The sequence below is a fragment of the Aethalodelphis obliquidens genome, unplaced genomic scaffold (assembly GCF_003676395.1).
Source record: "Aethalodelphis obliquidens isolate GAN/ISIS:26980383/991018 unplaced genomic scaffold, ASM367639v1 scaffold4, whole genome shotgun sequence".
NCBI lineage: Eukaryota > Metazoa > Chordata > Mammalia > Artiodactyla > Delphinidae > Aethalodelphis > Aethalodelphis obliquidens.
This window is the reverse complement of record NW_020837948.1, coordinates 83140746-83162160: the sequence shown is the minus strand read 5'-3', so window position 1 is coordinate 83162160 and position 21415 is coordinate 83140746. Positions and strand designations below refer to the sequence as shown.

Below are 21415 nucleotides of genomic sequence, written 5' to 3'. Positions count from 1 at the left end.
TACAACAGCTGATTAAAAAGAGCGAGCTAGAGAGGGAGCAGAAAGGTTCATTTAGAGGATACACAGTGTAGGAGCCCTAGGTTGAAATCAGAAACACAATCAAGTAAACACCCATAAGTTACAAAAACTAATTCTGAGAAACGAAATGTACTAGTCTTTTTTTATTCCTAACACTAGAAGTAGGTTTTGCTCATCAAATGGGAAATGAAATATTTATAGTAATGTAGAGTATGATAATAATCACTGAAGAAATGGTTTCCCCCTTTTCCCACCCACTTTCAGCCCTTATTCCCTCAGAGACTCAGTGGAATAGGAAGATCAGAGTGTTTATAGATAATATGCCTAATACAGTGAGTTTTCTCTATCTTATTCACTGGCACTCCAAATGGTACTATCAAGTGTTGGCTTCCCCTTCATCAAAGACATAGTTGAGCTTTATGACAGTGCTGATGAAATCACCAAGTTCTACGAAATCGGCAGTGACAATATTGATGCCACTCTCTCCTGGCTTCTGCGTGCGGACCCACTGCATCATGGCAGGAAGAGCTCTGAGAAAAGAAGAAAAAACAGAAGTCACAGAAGGAAAGATATTATTTTTTGAGCTCATGATTCCCAGGACTTCCTTTAGTTTTTTAACTTATTAAAATAAATGCCCCTATTACAGACACAGGATGGAGAAAAAAGCTAAATGGACGATGGCAAATTCTTAACCTCTGAAGTGACTCTGCAGGAGAAATACAGCCATCGCTGGAATCCATGAGGGATTGGTTCCAGGAATCCCCACAGATACCAAAGTCTGTGGATGTTCAAGTGTCTTATATAAAATGAAGTAGTAAAGTCATCCTTTCTCATCCGCGGTTTCTGCATCCGTGAATTCAACCAACCCGGGATCAACTTTATGCATACGGAACCCTAGGATATGGAAGGATGGCTTGGCTATATTCACTACCTTGGTCCACATTGGACTCCATCTTTGGAGATCTCAGATGCCATGAGAATTTATAGAGAAGCTTCTCCACTAAGGAAACAACATTCTTGCACTCATATTCTAGTTTGGTATAGTGTGATTGCAAACCCTGCAAAGCTATGGGGTAGTGAGGTCAGAGATGCATAAATGCACTTAGCAAACATTTATTATGAACCCACTATTTTCAGCAAATATGCTGGATATTGTAAATAGATTTAAGGGCAAAACTCCCTGCATTTGACAAGTGCATGGTTTGGTGGTGGGCAGGTGGACAAGGAAGAAAATTTTAATACTGTATAGCACAATCAATGCTCATCCTTTAACCATATTTACTGATCACCTCTTCTGTTCCAGACACCCTTGAAGGCACTTGGAATACTTGAGTGAACAAAGCAGATACAAATATCCACCTGTGTGGAGCTTACAGTCTAATAAGGAAAGACAAACGATGACTAATAATCATAAATTAATTATATCATTTGATAGGAAGGAATAAGTGCTATTAAAACGCAGCAAAAAAGGAGGATTTGGAGTGCATAGACAGAGAGGTGTGGAGCAGATTGCAACTTAAAATAGGTGCTTACGCAGGTCCATTGACAAGAGGACATTTGTGCGAGGGTTTGAAGAAGACAAGGGAGTTGTCATATAGAAAGCTAGGGAAAGCGTTTCAGTTCCTGCCATGGCCCTGAAATGGTAGCATGCCTAAATGTGGCAAAAGAAAGAAGAAAGTATTAAAAGATGAAGTTAGAGAAATAATAAGGAAAGGGAGGCAGATGCTGTAGAGCACTGTAGACTATTATAAGGGTTTTGAGGTTTACTCTGAGCGAAATGGGGAGTCTTTGGAGGACCTTGAGCAGAAGAGTGTTATGATCTGACTTAATTATAAAAGATGATTCATTACCATGACAGCATAGTGGAGAGCCACCTAGCCTAGCTTGCAAAGTCAGGAAAAACTTTTCAGAAGAGTGCTCCCTGAATGTTGAGGGATTAGGAAGATTTAGCTGGGTAAAGGTGGGAACAGGGTGATGCAGTGCATTTTCAGACAGAAGAAATAGCATTCCTTCATTCATTGACAGGAATAGGGCATGCTTAGGAGTAGGGCGTGCAGACAGATCCAGGAGATGTTAGGAAAGATGCAATATCCTATGACAGCATATTGAAGAGAAACCACTATGACCTAAGGGAGCAGGAAGGGAGGTTGACATGAAAAAGGGATAAATGAACTGAGGTCTGAGAGATGGTAGTGCAATAACAATGAAAGAGTGAGGAAATACATGTGGACATTAATTTCCTGGGTGAGATGGAGGGAGAGAGAGAAGTGAGTGGGTAGAGAGACAATGATGAGATTAAGAATCTCAGAGAAGTTACAAAATTTAAGGAAGTCTTAAAAATGTTGGAGAAATAAGAAGGAACCGGATGATAGAGGGCTTTCAGAAATGTAGACCAACTGAAAGCTGTTAACCAGGGAAATAATATGCTTAGACTTTTGATTCAGAGAGAGTGGTCTGCCTTCATTGTGAACAAATGAATGGAAGAAAGTAAGACTGGGATCAGGGCTAACAATTAGGGAGCTATGGAAGGAAGCCAGACCAGAGATAATGGTAGCTTACATCTCAGTGGCCACAATAGATATATTTGAAAGGAACTGAGGAGATAAAATGACAACATTTGACTGGTGTGGGATTGGATGTAGATGGAGAGGGAGAAAGAAGCCATGATGATGCCTAGATTTCTAGCGGTATTCTGGCAGGTGAGCATCATTCGCTAATCTTGGAAAGACAGCACTGAAGGCTTTCCAGTGGATGTGCTAAGTTCAATCTGAGACATGTTGACTTTGAGGTGACTTTGGGACATATGAGTTGAGATCTTAATTCACAGTTAAGTACAGTTCTGATATTCAGGACATAGAGCTGGTCAAGAGTCATCACATAGAAAGAATAGTTAGAGCTATGAGAGTGGATAAAATGACCTGGGAAGACAGTATAAAGAAGGACAAGAAGAGAAAATTTGAAAATCAACAACATGGGCAGAAAAGTTGATTCAATTAAAAAAAGAGAGAAGTAGGCATAGAAGTAAGATGAAAATTAGGAGCAGGTAGTGTCATGAAAATAAAGGAGAAAAGAAATCCATGCTTCTTTTGGTTTGTGAGGTTGAAGCATAGAATGTAATATGTGTGTCTTTCTCCAGACCTCAGAAAGTGTATCTAGTCAAACTTGACCCATCCAGGCAAAACTGAATCAACTGCCTTGGACTACATTCATCCTGTGGGTAATACCTTAAAAATTCAGATCCACATTTTTCAGCATACAGATAGAGGAGGATACAAGTGCTTCTAAAAGAGCATAACATTGATTTAAAAGGTCCATTACCAAAAATAAATAAATAAATAAATAAAAGGTCCATTGCCTTCAGAAAATAGACTGGCAGGTGGAGAAATTTTGTCTTCACAACAACAGCTTCAGAAGAGAATTCTATCTTGAAATGAAAAATCTGGATCCCTAGAGCACAGACTCAAGTGTATTCAAGTTCGTTAGAAAGACAGATGCCGTGGCAATGTGTGTGCAGCCACTTGGGTTTGAATTCCATTACTTTCTCTTCTGCACTTGCTAGGGCAGATGGTTATATCTCTGTTGTGAATATAGTATCACCTTGGCATTTTAGAAAAAGCAGACACTCTTTGGAAAAAGTATCAGAACGAGTGCATTTCCTGGGAAGAATAGTTCTCTAGCAGATATACTCACTTTGAGACGTGAGAGGTGGGGTAGAGAAGCGTGATGCTGATGTATTAAGTTTAACCAAGTAGCTGGCTTACCAGATCCCTAGGGTACTAGGTTTTGGGAGGCTCCTGAGCAACAGAACCCCCATTTTAGAACCATGACCATCACAGAAAGAGATACTCAGATACCCACTACTGCTCTAAGACTGAAATTCCTGGGCCTGTATTTAGAACAACTAATCGTTATCTCCATGGAGCTATGTTAGGAGAATATGAGTGCCCTTCTCTGTTTCTCTATAAAATAGATTGCTTTGAGGATTGATGAAATATCATCTTGGAATAGCTTTTAGGCCTCAGGTGAAATAGGAGTTTTACATTTAAATGCTGTTTCTCTGAGTCATGGGAATATTTCTCTTTTTCTGTTCAGATATAGTTTTATAAAGTCAGTATGATACCAAAGACAAAACAAGCAATAACACCAAGCTGAATATGAAATACTCAGACAGACTTAAGTAGAATTATGTTAAACAAAAAGACTCAGTATACTGGATTAAAACTAGCAAATGCTACTGAAGTTATGATGATTATTTAGAGTGGCATTTCTTAAACTTTTAAAATTATTCCCCCCTTATGGAGCCTTTTAAAATATTTTTTCCCTCCTCACCCTCCTTCTCAATAAAATTTTAATACCACAGATAGACTCTAAATACGCTTATAAGTTGTTTGTATATACCTGTGCTTTTTACATAAAAAGAGTAAATTTTTTATTTGCCCTCCTGAGAATCAATTTTTATATTAGGTAATTAGAGTAAATTGAAAAGCCTACTCTGGTGGTAATAAAATATTGTCTCAGTGTAATAATTTTCATGGTATAAGACAAACTGGTTAACAAAGACCTACTGTATAGCACAGGGAGCTCTACTCAATATTCTGTAATGACCTATATGGGAAAAGAATCTAAAATTGAGTGGATATATGTACACGTATAACTGAATCACTTTTCTGTACACCTGAAACTAGCACAACATTGTTAATCAACCATACTCCAATATAAATTTTTTTTTAATTTTTAAAAAATTAAAAAGAAAAACTGGTTTAACTTTAATTTAAAAAAATCACTCATTCAACAAAGATATACTGTATCTGTGGAAGACAGCATTCTAGGTGTAGCTCCCTAGAGCCATTTTGGGGTTCAGACCTTCCTCACCTCTCTCCAAGAAACGTTGCCACAGCCCTGCCACCAAATTGTTTTTTCGTGCCTTTTCTACACTACAGTCACAACACTCTTTCTCTCAACCAAATGCACTATTCTTCTACATGAACACTGCAAAGTCTTCTGTCACCTACAAGATACATAGGCTCTTGATCAGTATATATGAGTCCCTCCATCCTCCCTCATGCATCCACCACACACACCTCTCTTCAGCTGCATTTGTTGCTACTTCCTACATGCTCATTTTTTCTCTAGTAATACTGAAATGCTTATGTTTTCTCCCAAACACAACCTGTGGTTTCATGCCTCTTTTTTATTTTTTTTTTCAGGGCTTCTCTCTATATGAAATACCATTCTTTCTTTCAGTACCCTTCTTGGTCTAATTTCTGCTTGCCCTTCAAGACTTGGCCCAGGCAGCATCTCCATCCCTCAAGTCCAAATCTGGGTGAAGAACTCTTTTCTTGATGCTTTATCTCCATAAGCACAGTTCTGTAACTACACACTGCACATGGCGTTCATATTTTCCACTTCCATGCCTATTTCTATCAGCACCTGCACACTTTTCAAAAAACAAAAATCATATCATAGTCATCAAAATATCCCCTGTACTTGCCACAATCCCTGGGACCCAAAAGGAAAATAGCACATTAATTGAACTCAAATGTTACCTAGAAATCCTGGTCTCAGCTGTCTCAAAGTCTAACAAGTAAAATGGATGTGAACCAACCATGACAATACAATATGACACAACAGACATGGGCACAGGATCCTGTGGGAGCATGTAGGTAAAATAATTTATTTCACTTGGGAGAAATTATGGAGAAATTTAAGGAGCATGTCACAAAATAGGTGACATATGAGCTTGGTCAAGACTTTTTAGATAAAGAAGAAGAAAGCATTTCAAGAAAAGGGAACAGCACATCCAATAGACTATGGGCTGTATAGTTGATCTCCAGAACTTATCTCTCATAACAGAAACTTTGTACACGTTAATCATCACCTCCCCATTTCTCCCTCTCTCCAGCACCTGTGAACACCATTCTATTCTCTGCTTCTACGAGTTTGACAGTTTTTGATTACACATATAACTGAGATCACATAGTATTTGTATTTCTCTGTCTGGCTTATTTCACTTAGCATAATGCCCTCCTAACAAAACTGTACTGTATACTAAGATTTGCTAAGAGGGTAGATCCTATGTTAAGTGCTCTTACCACACACACACATAAAAAAATAATAAAGGGGTCAGGAGGAAACTTTGGGAGGTGATGGATATATTTATAGCCTTGATGGTGATGATTTCATGGGTATGTACCTATCTCCAAACTCATCGAGTTGTATACATTAAAAATGTACAGCATTTTATATGTCAGACCGCAATAAAGTATTTTTTTTAAAAAAGCATATGGGCATGAAAGAGAGGACATGATTAGGAAAGACAAGGTGACCAGAGAGTAGGCGCCATGGAGGTGTGGGGACACTAGGGGGACTGACTGGAATAGGGGAGGAACAGGAATGTGTTGGGCCAGATGGTTAACGCCTCCTTTGACAACCTGTGAAGTCAGAGCTTCCCTTTATATGCACTTAGGTTTGCTGTTGATTTCGTCTAAAGAAGAGTTCTTTGATTTTCCTATGCAATGAAGAATCTAATATTAATTCCATACAAAGTCTATCATCTAATGGCACTGAAACTTGTATTCTCTTCACTTATAAATAAAGAGCTTAGGAAGTTCCCTTTGGAAGTTCTCAGATTGCTACAAGATCCTAAAAAGCCCTCATTTGCTCATTCATTCATTCATTTTTTCATATTAGTTCCACCTTTATAACCAAAAAGTTGCTAGCAGAAATTTGAAGAGCATTCACTAATATTATGAAGGAAAATATTTCTTAGTGAAATTATGTAGTCTGAAGAGATTACTAAATTCTCTTTGAATTTGTATATTAATATTTTAGTATCTATTTATGGAATAGTCTCCTTTGGTCTCCTATAATCACATAGAAAGATGTGACTAAATAGATACTGCAATGTTGTCTTTTAAATGCCCCTCTTTTTCTTAATCTCTCATTTTCATTAGATGATGGATTTACAGTGTGGATTTAGACTGTTTATTCGCAAGACCTCACTGACTACCAGGAGAATCATTTCAAGATAAAGAAAAATTTAAATAAAATCCTAGCACTAGTGTCAAATCTGGAGTCAGACTGTTTCTGCTCAAGTCTCAGCACTGGCATTAATTTTGAGCAAGTTAGTTAACACTCTAAGCCTCAGTTTTATCATCTATTACATTAGCATATTAATGAGGATTAAAGTGCTTAGATGAGTGCCTGGCTCTCTGTGAGTGGTAATGTATTGAATATCCACTGAGTGACAGCCCAGGCAATGCCCTGCTCCAGAGTCTCAAAGAAGGAAGGCAGCAGGGAATTCTGAGGGCAACACCCAGCCATAATACAGTTGTGATATAAAAATGAGCCTGCGGGATTTCTTTCCAACCTTCACAATTTCCTATCAATGATAGAAAGTGGGTGGGGGGGATGTCCTTGTGTATAAGGGCAAGACTGGCAATGAAGCTTTAGGGAAGTATCCTTGGAAGGGTTTTTTTTGGGGGGCACATAATTGGGGCAAACGTCCAAATATGCTTTTCCCATCATAGATTCTAACTTAAGTTAGCAAAAGAGCAGGTCCAGAACCAAAATTTGGTACATGAAACCTAAAAGCCCTTCTCCAGAATATGGAGCTCTCCTGAGGAAAGGCATCTTCAAACAGTTTGCAGGCTTCTTGGAGAAGAAACAGGCAAGTCTACAGGAATCAGAAAACCTTCCTCCAAGGAAGCAACAGGAGAGCAGCGATGTGGGAGCCAGGTCTTCTGATGTTCTAGCTTTGAGAAACAATTTTGAAAAGATTTAAAGGAAAAGATTTAGGAATTGGAAGTGCTGAGTTCAGTAACCCTCAGTGTGTTGAACCTGACTTATTAATTCATGTCAGTCTACTACTTAGGATGCTTCAATCACCCCTCACTGCTTTTAGCATGAAGATAAAAATTCTTAACTGGTCTATAGGCTCTGAACAGCAGCTACTAGCTGCTCCTCCAGTTTCATCTCTGGTCCCTCTCTCCCTCACTGAATTCTAGCCACATCCACAGTCTTACTCATCTTGACCGGCCTAATTTTCCTCAGGGAACATTGTAAGGGCTGTTGTTTGTTCACTGTTTTTTTTTTTTTCCTTCACCAAGAATACCTCATCTTCCCTGCCCCTTCGCTTGACCAACTCACTCACTTTTCTTTCAGGTGATAGTTTAAATGTCACTTCTTCAAAACACTAGTCAGAATTGTAATTATATTTACATGTTTGATCAACACCTGCCCCCTATCTAGACAGCAGTGGCTTTGAGGACAAAGACTGTCTGTTTTCTCATTGTTGGAGCCCAAAGGCTCAGCATAGCACTTGGCATAGACTGAGTACTCAATAAATTTGTATTGAATAAATAGATTTTATTTTTAGAAACAAAAGGTTGAGTTTTAGAATAAAAGTGCATGCAGTAACATAATTCATGGAAAGACTGCTCAGTTTTCCTCACCGTGGCTATTGCCAGATTTTAGTTTGTGAATTCACTGCTATTTTGCTAAACAAAAGTCTTTTAAAAATTAACTTGAAGGATTTTAACTTTTCTGTACTTGGCAGGTCTTACTGGCAAATTTCCAAATTGAACAGTCAATTTGCAAAATGACTTTTCCTGCATTACATGTAAAGTGTCCTGAGAGTCTGTGTTAATAACGACAATAGTAGTCATCATCTCTCTAAGAATAAAGTTTATTAGCATTAAACTTAATTAAACAGATTTCTTTATTTACTATCAATTTATTGTTAATTATAATTACCTATCATTTAATTAGAATTAAATTTATTAGGAACCCATGTCAAATTCATATTCAAGTGTGTGTATATACCTAATACTTTTACAAAAAATGCATTTTATATATGCTATTTCTCTAAATTCTCTAAACTGTTGGATTTTGTGGTTATGAATGAACAATGTGGATAATAAAACACTTGAATCTTTCAGTGAATTTTATTTGAATATATTTAATTTTCAATGAAATGTTTCTTTTGTTGAAAGAAATGGAATCTTTAAATTAAATTAATTTTTACAGAACTCTCTGATGCCCTTGGAAATAAAGATTACAATGAAATGTCAGAGCCTTGTTACTGCCTTTCTTAAACCCAGCCTCTCCTGAGAAATGGAGGCTTCACTGGTCTGCAAAATTTAAAATAATGATCACAGGTCTTTCTTCCCTTGGGCAACTGAGTCACTCAGGACCAACTAATTCAACTCAAGTCTGACATATTTAAAATGTGATTTCCTGTCAATCTAGCCATTTCTGAAGGCTTAGAAATTTCACTTGAAAATGTAAAGGATAGAAAGATGAAACAAAAAGAAACTCCCAAAAGGTTGGCATTTCATGCACTGAATCATACAGTGATTGATAAAAGGCAGGGCCTTTGCATCTGTAGTTTTAAACCCCAGAAAGGGCTTCAGAATAACTTCAGGTAGACAGATGGATGTATCTCAGAGATTGTAACTTGCATGAAGACAAGGCTTAGCATTTTTTGCTAAACCTGTTTCTGTTTCGAAAGGAGCATATCTGATTTATGCCTGATAAAAATAACTCATTTTTGGAAAAAAAACCTTTTTCCCCTGAGATTGCACTCAGAGAAAGAATGAAGTCATGTGAATGATCTGCAAAACAAATGCCCTAAAATCAACTCTAGAGATTTTAGAGGACTTGGACTTTCTTGAATAAGAGACTAAAGTCCTCCCAAGTCTTCCTATGACAAGCACTATGTACTTTCAGAACTAAATCCCCACAACTATTTAGGTGTAAAACAGAAAATAATGAAAGTTACAACTAAACATATAGCTGGTTTGAATTTTTCCCTCTGTGGCCATGAAAGGAAGAAATCCCTCTCTTCTTAACCTTCCCAGATTCTCTGCTCAAATCAAGTTCAAACTCCATCTGCAGCTTGATAAAGACATCTGTTCAATGCATATTTATAAAGCACCTCTTATGTGCTACATATTATTCTGTGTGCTGAGGATGCCAGGGTGCTCAGAAAGAGACCCAACCCTTGCCCTCTTGGTGTGTACCTTCTAGTTGGGGAGAGAGAGATTTATTAAAAACAAACAACAAGCACCATTTATTGAAGAGGCTGTCTTTTCTCCATTGTATATTCTTGCCTCCTTTATCAAAGATAAGGTGACCATAGGTGCATGGGTTTATTTCTGGGCTTTCTATCCTGTTCCATTGATCTATATTTCTGTTTTTGTACCAGTACCATACTGTCTTGATTACTGTAGCTTTGTAGTATAGTCTGAATTCAGGGAGTCTGATTCCTCCAGCTCCATTTTTCTTTCTCAAGATTGCTGTGGCTATTCAGGGTCTTTTGTGTTTCCATACAAATACCCTGAGAAAACCATAATTCAAAAAGAGTCATGTACCACAATGTTCATTGCAGTACTATTTACAATAGCCAGAACATGGAAGCACCCTAAGTGTCCATTGACAGATATATGGATAAAGAAGACATGGCACAGTATACAATGGAATATTACTCAGCCATAAAAAGAAACAAAATTGAGTTATTTGTAGTGAGGTGGATGGACTTAGAGTCTGTCATACAGAGTGAAGTAAGTCAGAAAGAGAAAAACAAATATCGTATGCTAACACATATATATGGGATCTAAAAAAAAAAAATGGTTCTGAAGAACGTAGGGGCAGGACAGGAATAAAGATGCAGACATAGAGAATGGACTTGAGGACACGGGGAGGGGGAAGGGTAAGCTGGGACAAAGTGAGAGAGTGGGATTGACATATATACACTACCAAATATAAAATAGCTAGCTAGTGGGAAGCAGCCACATAGCACAGGGAGATCAGCTCAGTGCTTTGTGACCACCTAGCGAAGTGGGATAGGGAGGGTCGGGGGGAGACACAAGAGGGAGAGGATATGGGGACATATGTATACATATAGTTGATTCACTTTGTTATAAAGCAGAAACTAACACACCATTGTAAAGCAATTGTACTCCAATAAAGATGTTAGAAAAAAAATAAAGACTATGTAAAGTAAAAACAAAAAAATGAACAAACAAAAACTGTCAAGTCAACTGGATTGGTGTTGAGAGAAATTTCAGTTCTGGTCCTGACTATAGTAATGTCTTTTATTGTGTTTTATAATCTTGCATAAATTATATTAACCCTGTGAGTCCCAATTTTTCCTATTTGGAAAATTAGGTGTGACAACACTTGGGGTAGACACTTCCGCACCAGGTGATGATCTCTATGTGGGTACTATTCAGATGTAAGGTCGGGGTTGTTCATAACACCTCGGCCACAGCCATGAGGGCTGACATGCTCCGGGGGCCACAAGATAAGGACACAAGAGCCACTGTCACACCAGGAATATCGGGGGACTGACTGACCCTCGCCTTCACCCTAACTATCCTAGCCGCCTTCAGTTTTCAAAGGGACAGATTCCAAGTTCTCAAGAAGACATGGGAACAATCCCACCTCCCTCTCATGCCTGGAAGTTTGTTAGTTTAGTTTAGCTTTGTGTTTGTTTGACAAAAAGTAATGCAGTCACATCAAAGCAAAAGACGCCATCTGTTTCCTTTGATGATGGCAAAAGTAGCCCTTTTTATTGTGGCAAGGAAGAAAACCGTCAAAAATCCATTTTCAATTAAAATAAGATCATATAAACTGCAAGAAGAATGGTGTTTAGAATTCATAAGATGTGCTGTGTCCTCAGGCCCATCACTCCCTTCAGCCCCTGTTTCAGAATAAGCCATAAACCCTGCCAGGAGACAGAATATGAGCACAGCCAGCCCTCGATGGGGCCTCTGCACTATTCTGTCTGCTGATTTTCTAAGGGAGAGAAGGAAGAAAGAAAGCTTTGTACATTCTAAACAAAGAGACCCTTCAGTGTATTAAGATTTAGACTGCCAAAGAGGCAGACAGTGGGCTTTCTTTCAAGGGTAGAGTCTCAATATGATGAACACATCTGTGTGGGATCAAGTGTTCTCACCTCACAGTCTCTTCCTCAGTACCAAATAGCCGCTCACTCAGAACAAATGCTCCGGGAATCTGGGGACTCAAAGCTCAGAAGCAATTTACTTTACTCAAAGCATACAGTTTCTATCTGCTGGCACCTGCCTGTCCTTTCTCCTCTTTGGAAAGATTTCCATTTGCAGAGAAAGAGCTGCTGCTCACCTGTGCAGAAAAGAAGTTTTAACATTTCTGGTTTTGCCTGGAACAAACATGTCAAGGACTATCTAGGTTTATCCCTTCACTCTCAATTGTTCCTGACTTGGGGATCCTGGATCTCGGGATAGCAGTGGTAATAATGTTGAAAGTCACAAAAGAAATCAGTCACCCATGAACTGTGGTCACACAGCTTAACTGAAATGCTGCTCTTCTTAACAATGGGCAGAATCATTTTATCAGTTCAGGTTTAGTATTGACCATCTGTTGCTTATTTGAAATTCTAGTGGAAATCTGCATGCTTTTAATTTTAATGATGGAGAGATAAATTATTACCTATAAAATATACATGTATTAAGAGAAGATGGTCTCTGTGAGGAAAAATGGTGTAAGAGATTCTTTGTTTAAACTGAATTATAGTTTCTGTACAATATTATATAAGTTACAGGTGTACAATAAAGTGATTCACAGTTTTTAAAGCTTATACTATACTTATAGTTATTATAAAATATTGGTTACATTCCCTGTGTTGTACTATATATCCTTGTACTTATTTTATACACAGTAGTTTGTACCTCTTACTCCCCTACCCCTATATTTCCCCTCTCCCCTTACCTCTCCCCACTGGTAACCACTAGTTTGTTCTCTATATCTGTGAATCTGCTTCTTTTTTGTTTTATTCACTAGTTTGTCAAATTTTTTAGGTTCCACGTGTAAGTGAAATCATACAGTATTTGTCTTTCTCTGTCTGACTTATCTCACTTAGCACAATACTCTCCAAGTCCATCCATGTTGTTGCAAATGGCAAAAATTTCATTCTTTTTTATGGCTTAGTAGTATTCCATTGTGTATATACCACATCTTCTTTATCCATCCATCTGTAGAGATTCTTGATGGTGAAATCCTGGGAACTATTTGTCCCCATCATGTTCATATATTCTCTCTCACTTTCAATAGATTTTATTGAGTACTAATCATGTAGCAATTGTTGGGGTAGGTACAGGGATGAGTCAGACATGGCCCTTGCCTTAATTATAGGACTAATTCTGGAAATACTTGAATTGTTACAAATAGAAATTGTTTAATTGCTCTGAATAGAGTTGCATGAAAACATTTGACAGTGATGTCCACGAAGCCTCTTTTGGCCTCATGAACTAGCTGCTGGCCTCTTTCTTGACACACATTCCAATTCCAAGTGGAAATATTCCATGGAATGTTATATATTTGTGAGGCTAAATAAAGACTACTCTCTAAGTACTCATAAGTTAAGTGAGTATTTATTAAGTTTTAATGGACTGCCTACAATTGATACAGGGGCACTAGAAAGAATAAGAGCTTTAGAATTAGACAGAGCCTTATTTGAGTTATTAGTAATGTGTGACTTTGGGGAAGGTTGTTTTTCCCTGTAAAATGGGGATAATAATGATATGTAAATCCTAGGATTTCTGCAAGACTAAAACAAAACAATACAAGATGGATAGGTGGTGTAACATAGAGGTTAAGAAAGAGGACTTTGCAGCAGACTGAGTTCAAATCCTGGCAGCACTCTCACTAATACTCATGTAACTTTAGGCAAGTCACTTAAACTTTTCAAGCTTCAGTTTCCTCACTTGTGAAAGAGAATAAAAAGAGTGAATTAATGTGGAGATTAAATGAAATAACATGCATAAAATTTTAACATAATACTTGAGTGGTGATAACTCAATAAATGATAGCTGTTACTCCATTCTTAGTGTTCATGCTTGAAGTACCTAGTACATAGTAGACAGTAAATACATGTTAGCTACCTTCATCTTTCCTACTTTCAGATTACTTGAAGGCAAGTAACTCTATGAAAAAGTTACTCTCTATATTGATGTGTAGTGCCTGCTGTGAAGAGCTGACCAGATTTTCCCTTCCAGATTGAGAGCACTCATCTCAATGAGTGCTAGGAATGTTGTTGGCTGTCAGCTGTCAGCTGAGTTTCTGTCTGAGAATTGCCCTCAGCTAAAGAGTTAGTCACACCACTCAAGGTCACACACCCTCTCTGGGGACAACCTGCATTCAATGACTGATCTTTGGGAAGGAGTGTATACAGGCACTTGCCTCAAGGTGGGACAACTCGGAAGGTTCATCCCAGCTCCAGAGCTTCCTATAGGCTTGGCTAAGACCTTTGTTGTGACTGCATCACAGCCGACTCCTCCCTCTACTCAATCCTGTTCCTGTCACTCTCCCATAGGCGTGGATCCCAAGTGAACTCTGGAATAAAACTGCCCACAAATCTCAGAGCCTTAGAGTCTATTTCTTGGGAAACCCAACCTACAAGTGTTCAATTTAGATGGCAAGAAATTCTGTGATCAGTGGACTTTCACCCAAGTAGGAATCAAGGGTAGCCTTTGGTAACCTTAATGAGATAGAGAAATTAAAACTACATTTCCATTTCTTAAATGCAAACGGGGTAGGTCCTATGGTGGTTTGAGGGTTGTTTTTCAAGAGGGAGAGTGGGAGAAGATCACCTGAGAAAAACCTCCTTTATGCTTAGTGCCGTGCACTATGCAGAATCATGTGGGTACCTCCACTTACTCTTGGTAGAAAGGCTACCAAGTCTAGACTACTTAGAAATAGTGACCACATAGTCTTACATTGGTCATCTGTTAGGATTTCCCTCTGGACACCATTATGCTATGAATAATGTATCAGAAGCCCAGAACATCTAAACCTACTTCTAAAGGAAACAATTGTCATGGCCACTCTGATGGGAGACTTTTCCAGTCCAAATTGCCCAGCAGAAGCTGGGGGTGGGGTGGTGGCGGCGACGTGGTATTTATTCCATCATCACAGCCTTTTCTGTATAGTACTTTGTGCAACTCCATGTCCCTGACATGCTCTTTCAAAGCTAAATGTTGTTATAGCATCCATTTCAGATGTTCAATTGTTTTAAAAAGTCAAATTCAGAGATTTCCCATTCCTTAGAGAAAATGTTAACATGCAGAATGAATACAAACAGAATTTAATTTGATCATAATTTCCCAGGTGCTAATGTGTCTGTGTGTCTCTGGGCCCCTGCAATCATGCATAATTATCAGAGGGTGATTTCTTTGGCCTTTTCCCCTTTAATCGGTGACAACTGCAGGTGCAAAGGGCAGAGGAACATGTCATTTGTTCTGCAAGAGAATAAGATTCATTATGCTGTTAATTCTATAATTTCCTCCTGACAATGGTCTTACAAAGTCAGAGTGTTTTAATAGTACCGAAAGAGTGCAAAATTTTAAGTCAGTTAGTATGAGAAGAGTGCTTTCCGTTGTGTTCTCTGTTGGTTATATTTTTGGGAAATTGTGTTACCTGACACTTTAAAAATATTCCACTTTAGCATTCTTTGACAACATGGAAAATTCCTAGGAACTTAAAAACGTACAATAAATATTGCCAAACCATATTGGTGCCATATATGTGTCTTATTTGCTAATGCATCCTCCCTCTTCCTTGTATATTTCCTCCTTGCCACATTTAGAAAAGCACCAGAGGCTATCAGGTTTGAAAATGTCTCTATGATGTTTATAATCTGAGACCATATTCTCTAAAAAATGTTACCTAAACAGAGTTCCATGTTTCAATGTTTCATGAGCTATTGAAAGATATTCCTAAAACAAATAAATATTCCTTTGAATATTGGTTGAATAAATTTAGGTAATAGTGAAGCCTCTTTGATGTTCACAATACACATAATAGCATATTAAGCATATTGTCATATTAAGGACATTGAGATAAGTCAAGAACTTATTCCCCTGTCCTCAAACTGGTGTTTTCCAAATTTATTTGACCCAAGAATAGTCCCCAAACTATTAACACATGGGCATGCACACACAAATACATCTTTTAAATTTCTTCCTACAAACAACCAACAGACATCTAGTGGACCTAATGTTCTACAGAACACTGTTCCGGAACTATTGTTAGAAAGCATCTTTTTCAGACTCAACTTTTTTTTTTTTTTTTTTTTTTTGCGGTACGCGCGCCTCTCACTGCTGTGGCCACTCCCATTGCGGAGCACAGGCTCCGGACACGCAGGCTCCGCGGCATGTGGGATCTTCCCAGATCGGGGCACGAACCCGTGTCCCCTGCATCGGCAGGCAGACTCTCAACCACTGCGCCACCAGGGAAGCCCTCAGACTCAACTTTATCATATGTTTCAAGGACTGAAAATTCTCACAGTCTCCTGAGTCAGACCCTCCCATCTTAAGACTGCTTCCACTGTTAGAAGTTTCTTAGGTTCCCCCAGAACAAGTTTGCTCCTCTTCAACATGATATTCCTTTAAATATTTGAAAATGATTGGGATTCTCCTACCCCACCATCTGTACCTGCCCTTCTCCATCTTAAACATCCCATTTGGAACATTTTTATTGTCCTTGCCACTCCCTTCTGAACACTCCACTTTGTGTATATTCCCTACAAAAGAGTTACCTTTGGAAAATCATGCAATTTTCTAACTTAGGTATAGAGTATAATAGAGTATCTCCACCCTCATTCTGGGTACTATGCTTCTCTTATTATGGCCAAAGATTCTGACTATTTCTCTATTCATGTTTCCCAGCCATTCCATTGCCATCTTTTCCTTGGAATTCTTTAACAGCCTCTTCTGAAGGAAGGAGGAAGGTATTAGGTTACCAATGGAGGGGGAAGCAGCTCTCCTTCTAGAAGCGTCAACACTAGCTTGTTACCTTACACATTCTTCTTCCTCTTGAGTTCAGGGAATCTCCTCTCTGTCACCAAAAAAGGTACCAAGCATGCAGGAGGCGAGGTCCCACCAGAAATTTAAGAAGAGCCTTCAAGAGTGATCTGAGGCTGGATAGTTGCTGGAGACTAAGAAGCAGCAGCAGATGAGAAATATGGAAGTTTGGTTCCTCTAGGAAGTAGCCCTAGCTGGCAGCAGCAACGGTATTGTCAGGGGATGTTAAACATCCAGGTGAGTCTCCACTGGGTTGTTTTAGAGTAAAGATAGCAACGAATACAGAGAAATCTAATTTTTTTCAAAACTTGGAATCATATATGCATGTGAATAGTTGGCCATGTAAATTATCTGCCTGCCTGATTGAGTCTGCACTTAGCGACTACAGAAGCAGGGTTTGGCAAAGTGACATGATGACAATAATGCTGCCCTTCCTCAGGGCTGGTGCTCACTGTAGTTTTAATTAAGTCATTAATTAACTAGCTATTGATTCTAAGAGTCATTGAGCATATAATGTGCCCTATGAAGGAGAAGCATTATTTGCAGCTGTGTCTGGTTATGTTTTAGGGCAGTGTTTGAAAATGTGGTCCTAAAAAGACACTTGCTACCCTTCTTTTTCTTAATTAAAATCTCCCTCACATTCATCTAGAATGCAATAAAAATGACTCCTAGAAAGGTGAAATAAAATGCTCCCTCATGGCAGACCCTATCCAGTCCTGGATTATCTCAGGGGAGGTTTGCAGGGATAGGTCTTTAAAAGTTGTTGTAGGATTTATTCTGGTTGGAATAGAAGAAAAATCACTGGCCATAAAGAAGGTCAGAGGAGCCTTCAGGTGGGCACCTGTTGAAAATTCAGAAAAGAGGCTCTGGGGTGTGTGTGTGTGTGTGTGTGTGCGTTTTCTGGGATCTCAATTAACTTCCAAAATTCTATAGAGTCACACCTACAATTGCATTAACTGCATGTTTTTATATAGATGCTGCTCTCTTGACATCTGTTAGCAGCACCTCTCTGAGATACTAAGAAGCAGTCTCATTCAGGGAACACGATGGCCAGCAGACACCACAGTCAGCCTTATGTCAGGGTATTTGCCTACAACTGAATTTTGAAATTGACTGCACACAGTGTCCTGAAAACAGATAACATGATCTTATAAAACAATTTAATTAAATAACTAATATACTAAAATATCAAAATTACCCTAGAGGCAACAAAACATATGATATATAATTGATATTATATATCAATTACCTGAAAGTCATAAAATAATGTGAATGCCAAGTGTTCTCAGTTTCTCTGTTCTAGACCAGAAGTACAATGATAAAAGAAATGCCATGTATTCTTTTTCACTCTAGACTGGAAGCTTTTCTTTCAAACAACTTGAGTCCAAATTTGAAAAGGAACCCACAAAGGGAAGTCGGTGGAGAACTAGATGGCAGCCCCTGTGATGGGCACTGTCTCTGACGGCTGTATGGGCCAGTTTCTCAACATCTTTACGAGGGAGAGGCAAGGACACCGTAGAATCTTCTCCCAAGGTGTAAAATTCTCTCTGATAGGGAACTGTTTCAGAGGGTCAGCGCTATTTTCAAGAGAAAAAAAATTAATGAATACTTTTCAACTAAAAGCTGAAATCAGCAGGAAAGAACCTAAAGAATGTTGCTTCTAATTTTATTAGGAACTCATGTCCCACTGGAAGTCATTAAGTAGAAATCAGTTGAAAATATCTTCAAATGTGTGGCTTTTGAAGCTACTAATAATAGACCATATTTTATAACAGGTTTTATTCCTGGTATTCAATTCTATTTTAGGGGATGAAAAGGGTTTGATATTTAAAAAACAAATAGAAACCTTTGATAATATCCTACTGAAGTACGACATTTCACATAAATGTAAAAGATGCTGCTCCTAAAATACTTTCCATTTTTGAATGACACTCATTACTATTTCCATAATGGTCCATGATGATGATTTACTTTTCTCAGCTACATTATGTTATTATATTTAGTAGAACTGAGTGGAAAAGAAAATCAGTAAGATTGACTTGAGAATTGTGAATCTTTGATTCTAAACCTGGTTCTACTACTAAGGGCTACCCATGGAAGACAACAGCATCAATTTCACATCTCTAAACTGCTACATCAGTGTCCACATGGACATCATTCTTCCTGACTGTGAAAAAGTCATTCTTGAAACCAAGACTGCAACCCTACTTAAACCATGTGTGCAAGTCACTGACCCTCTCTGTGCAAGACACAGAATGGAAATATATCACTCCAACTCAGGGGTATTGGGAAGCTCAGATAAAATTATGACTGTGAGCACCCTTGAAAATTGTAACGTGCCTTACAAGTTTAAGTTGTTCCAATTAAACGAATTATGTGGAATTGTGTAAACTGGAAATCCTCGTGCCCTCATCTGAACTTTTCACTTGTAAAAGGGTTGGATTACCATTGGGTTTTCCATGTTTATTCATCCAACCTGCCTTGGCTATACATCATCCTTTTTACCTTATTAGAGGTCATAAAGAGTGGTGGAAAATAGTCAAGGTCATGGCAGAAAGTGAGTTTCTATCACTCTGTATTTTTACATTTCTTGGAGTCTTCCCCATGTTGCTAATCTCAAATGACTTGAATCTAAAACAAAGTTGGAGTCATCTAGTTCTATGTACCTATAGGTTATAAACTGAAATTCCAGCTTGCTGCTTTGGGACCAAACAACTCAACTGGGTGGCAAAGGAGCACATTTTTAGTCATGTTTTCTTGCTCAAGGTAGTCCACAGCTCCTCTCAATTGGAGTTTCTACCATCCACAAGAAGGTTTTCTTCCAATCGTAATAAATGAGACTTGATTATGGGGCTGAGGTCTCCTGTCTTCTCATCTATCTACTCAAGACTAAATCTAGGTAGCCTGGAAGAGATCTGTCCATTTTGTAAATGAGCACAGCAGCAAGCAGATGTGATTTTGAGGTCACCATCCCTTACAGGGTAATCCATATATCCTCCAGTTGATCAAGCCATGGTAACATCAGCTTGAGCAGAGTATTTCACTTTAGGATCATTCTGGCTAATGATACCATAGTTTTCTATTTGCTCCTGTTAAACCAAATACTACTGCCCTCCAGGCACTGTGCTAGGCAATGGAGGCACTGCTCCAGGTGTTGAAGAGTGAGCTCAGAAGAGTATGTGAAGATGAGACCTTAAAGTTTCTAGTTTAAACCAAACACTAGAACATCAACTCAGGAAATGGCCCTAGTTTCACCATCTGTGCAGTAGTGAGATGTTACTAACTCTGTCCACCAAACTCCTTAATGATGGTACAGAAAGTTTGGTAAAAGATTTGGTAAAACTCCAAGAGTTTGAGCCAAAAGGCAGCTTGATGATTTAAGACGAAGGTTCACAAACTATATTTTATTGAACATACAAAATAAAATGTCCAGAATGCTTTGCAAATTTAATGTCAATATTCTATTATCAACTTCAGCATCTCATTCTTGTCTCTGTTTAATATATCAACAGTCACCAGCAACTGTGATAGGAAAAATTTCAAAACAGAAGCAAAACACCCTAGTGCAGCAAAAATGTAAAATAACAGGAAAGAAGGGGCTGATTCAGTCCAAAATTCACATATATAAGATTTTGTAATCTACTTAGTTATTTCAATAAGCTGATATCCTTGCTTCAAATACAGAAAATATGAGCAATGGTGTTCCCCCCTTTTGGCGTTTTCTGCATTTTACCAAAGAAGTATAACATCTGGACAAAGCTAAGAATAGTGGTGAATGACTGGGTGGGTCCTAGAAGTCGTCATGTCCTTAGAACTGAACATTTGACAGCTTCAAAGACCTATACTTATCTGAATGTGAGTATAGAGTGAAAACGGATATTCTTTTCATTAGAAGCACGTAAAAGTTTAATGGTAACTCATTACCATCAACACGCTGTGCTATCAAAGCTGCTTCAACTTCACACACGCTGTAGGATCCTTAGAGTTAAACCAGGTGGCTCTATCTTTTTCTGCCCTGGGTCCTTCATATACTGAGCTTCTAAGGGTATGGTACATGGAGACTACTCAATACACCACAATGATACAGGGAAATTGTTCTTTCCTTCGAACAGAGGGACTATCTTTTATTATGCAATCTGAAAACTGTGTTTATTTGAAATCTATTGCTTTGCTTCAAAAATCTTTTATATAAACAGAAAAAAAATCCAAAGCCAAAACAAAATATCTCCAAGTATCCAAATGAATATTTTGAAAATGAATTACCATTAGGCAAAGGAAAATTAACTTTGTTTATATACAAAGTGCCTTCCTTTTGGCTAAAATAAATGGTCAATTCAGTTCCAAAGTCAAAATATCTAACCCCAGTGGGTGGTTCTATGTTGGACTACCGCAAAAATCACTAAACTCAGTGTGTAGCTACAGCCTGACCATTGGATTGACATAATTTAAGACCATAACACATGTCTAGACTGAGTATATTTTTATTCACAATGAAAATCCAATATGCTTAAACCTGGAGAAAGTAATGACTTCAGCTAATAGTGTATTCTGACATT

At 38.3% G+C, this 21415-nt stretch overlaps 1 protein-coding gene across 1 annotated transcript in view; it reads right to left on the bottom strand.

Moving 5' to 3' along the window:
- Positions 1–394: 394 nt before the first annotated feature.
- The window catches only part of PLCXD3 (phosphatidylinositol specific phospholipase C X domain containing 3), a 60205-nt gene continuing 39184 nt past the window's right edge, over positions 395–21415 (bottom strand). The window contains exon 4 of the mRNA XM_027101270.1: positions 395–548. Coding sequence (XP_026957071.1) covers positions 395–548 — 154 coding nt within the window. The remainder of the gene's footprint in view (positions 549–21415) is intronic.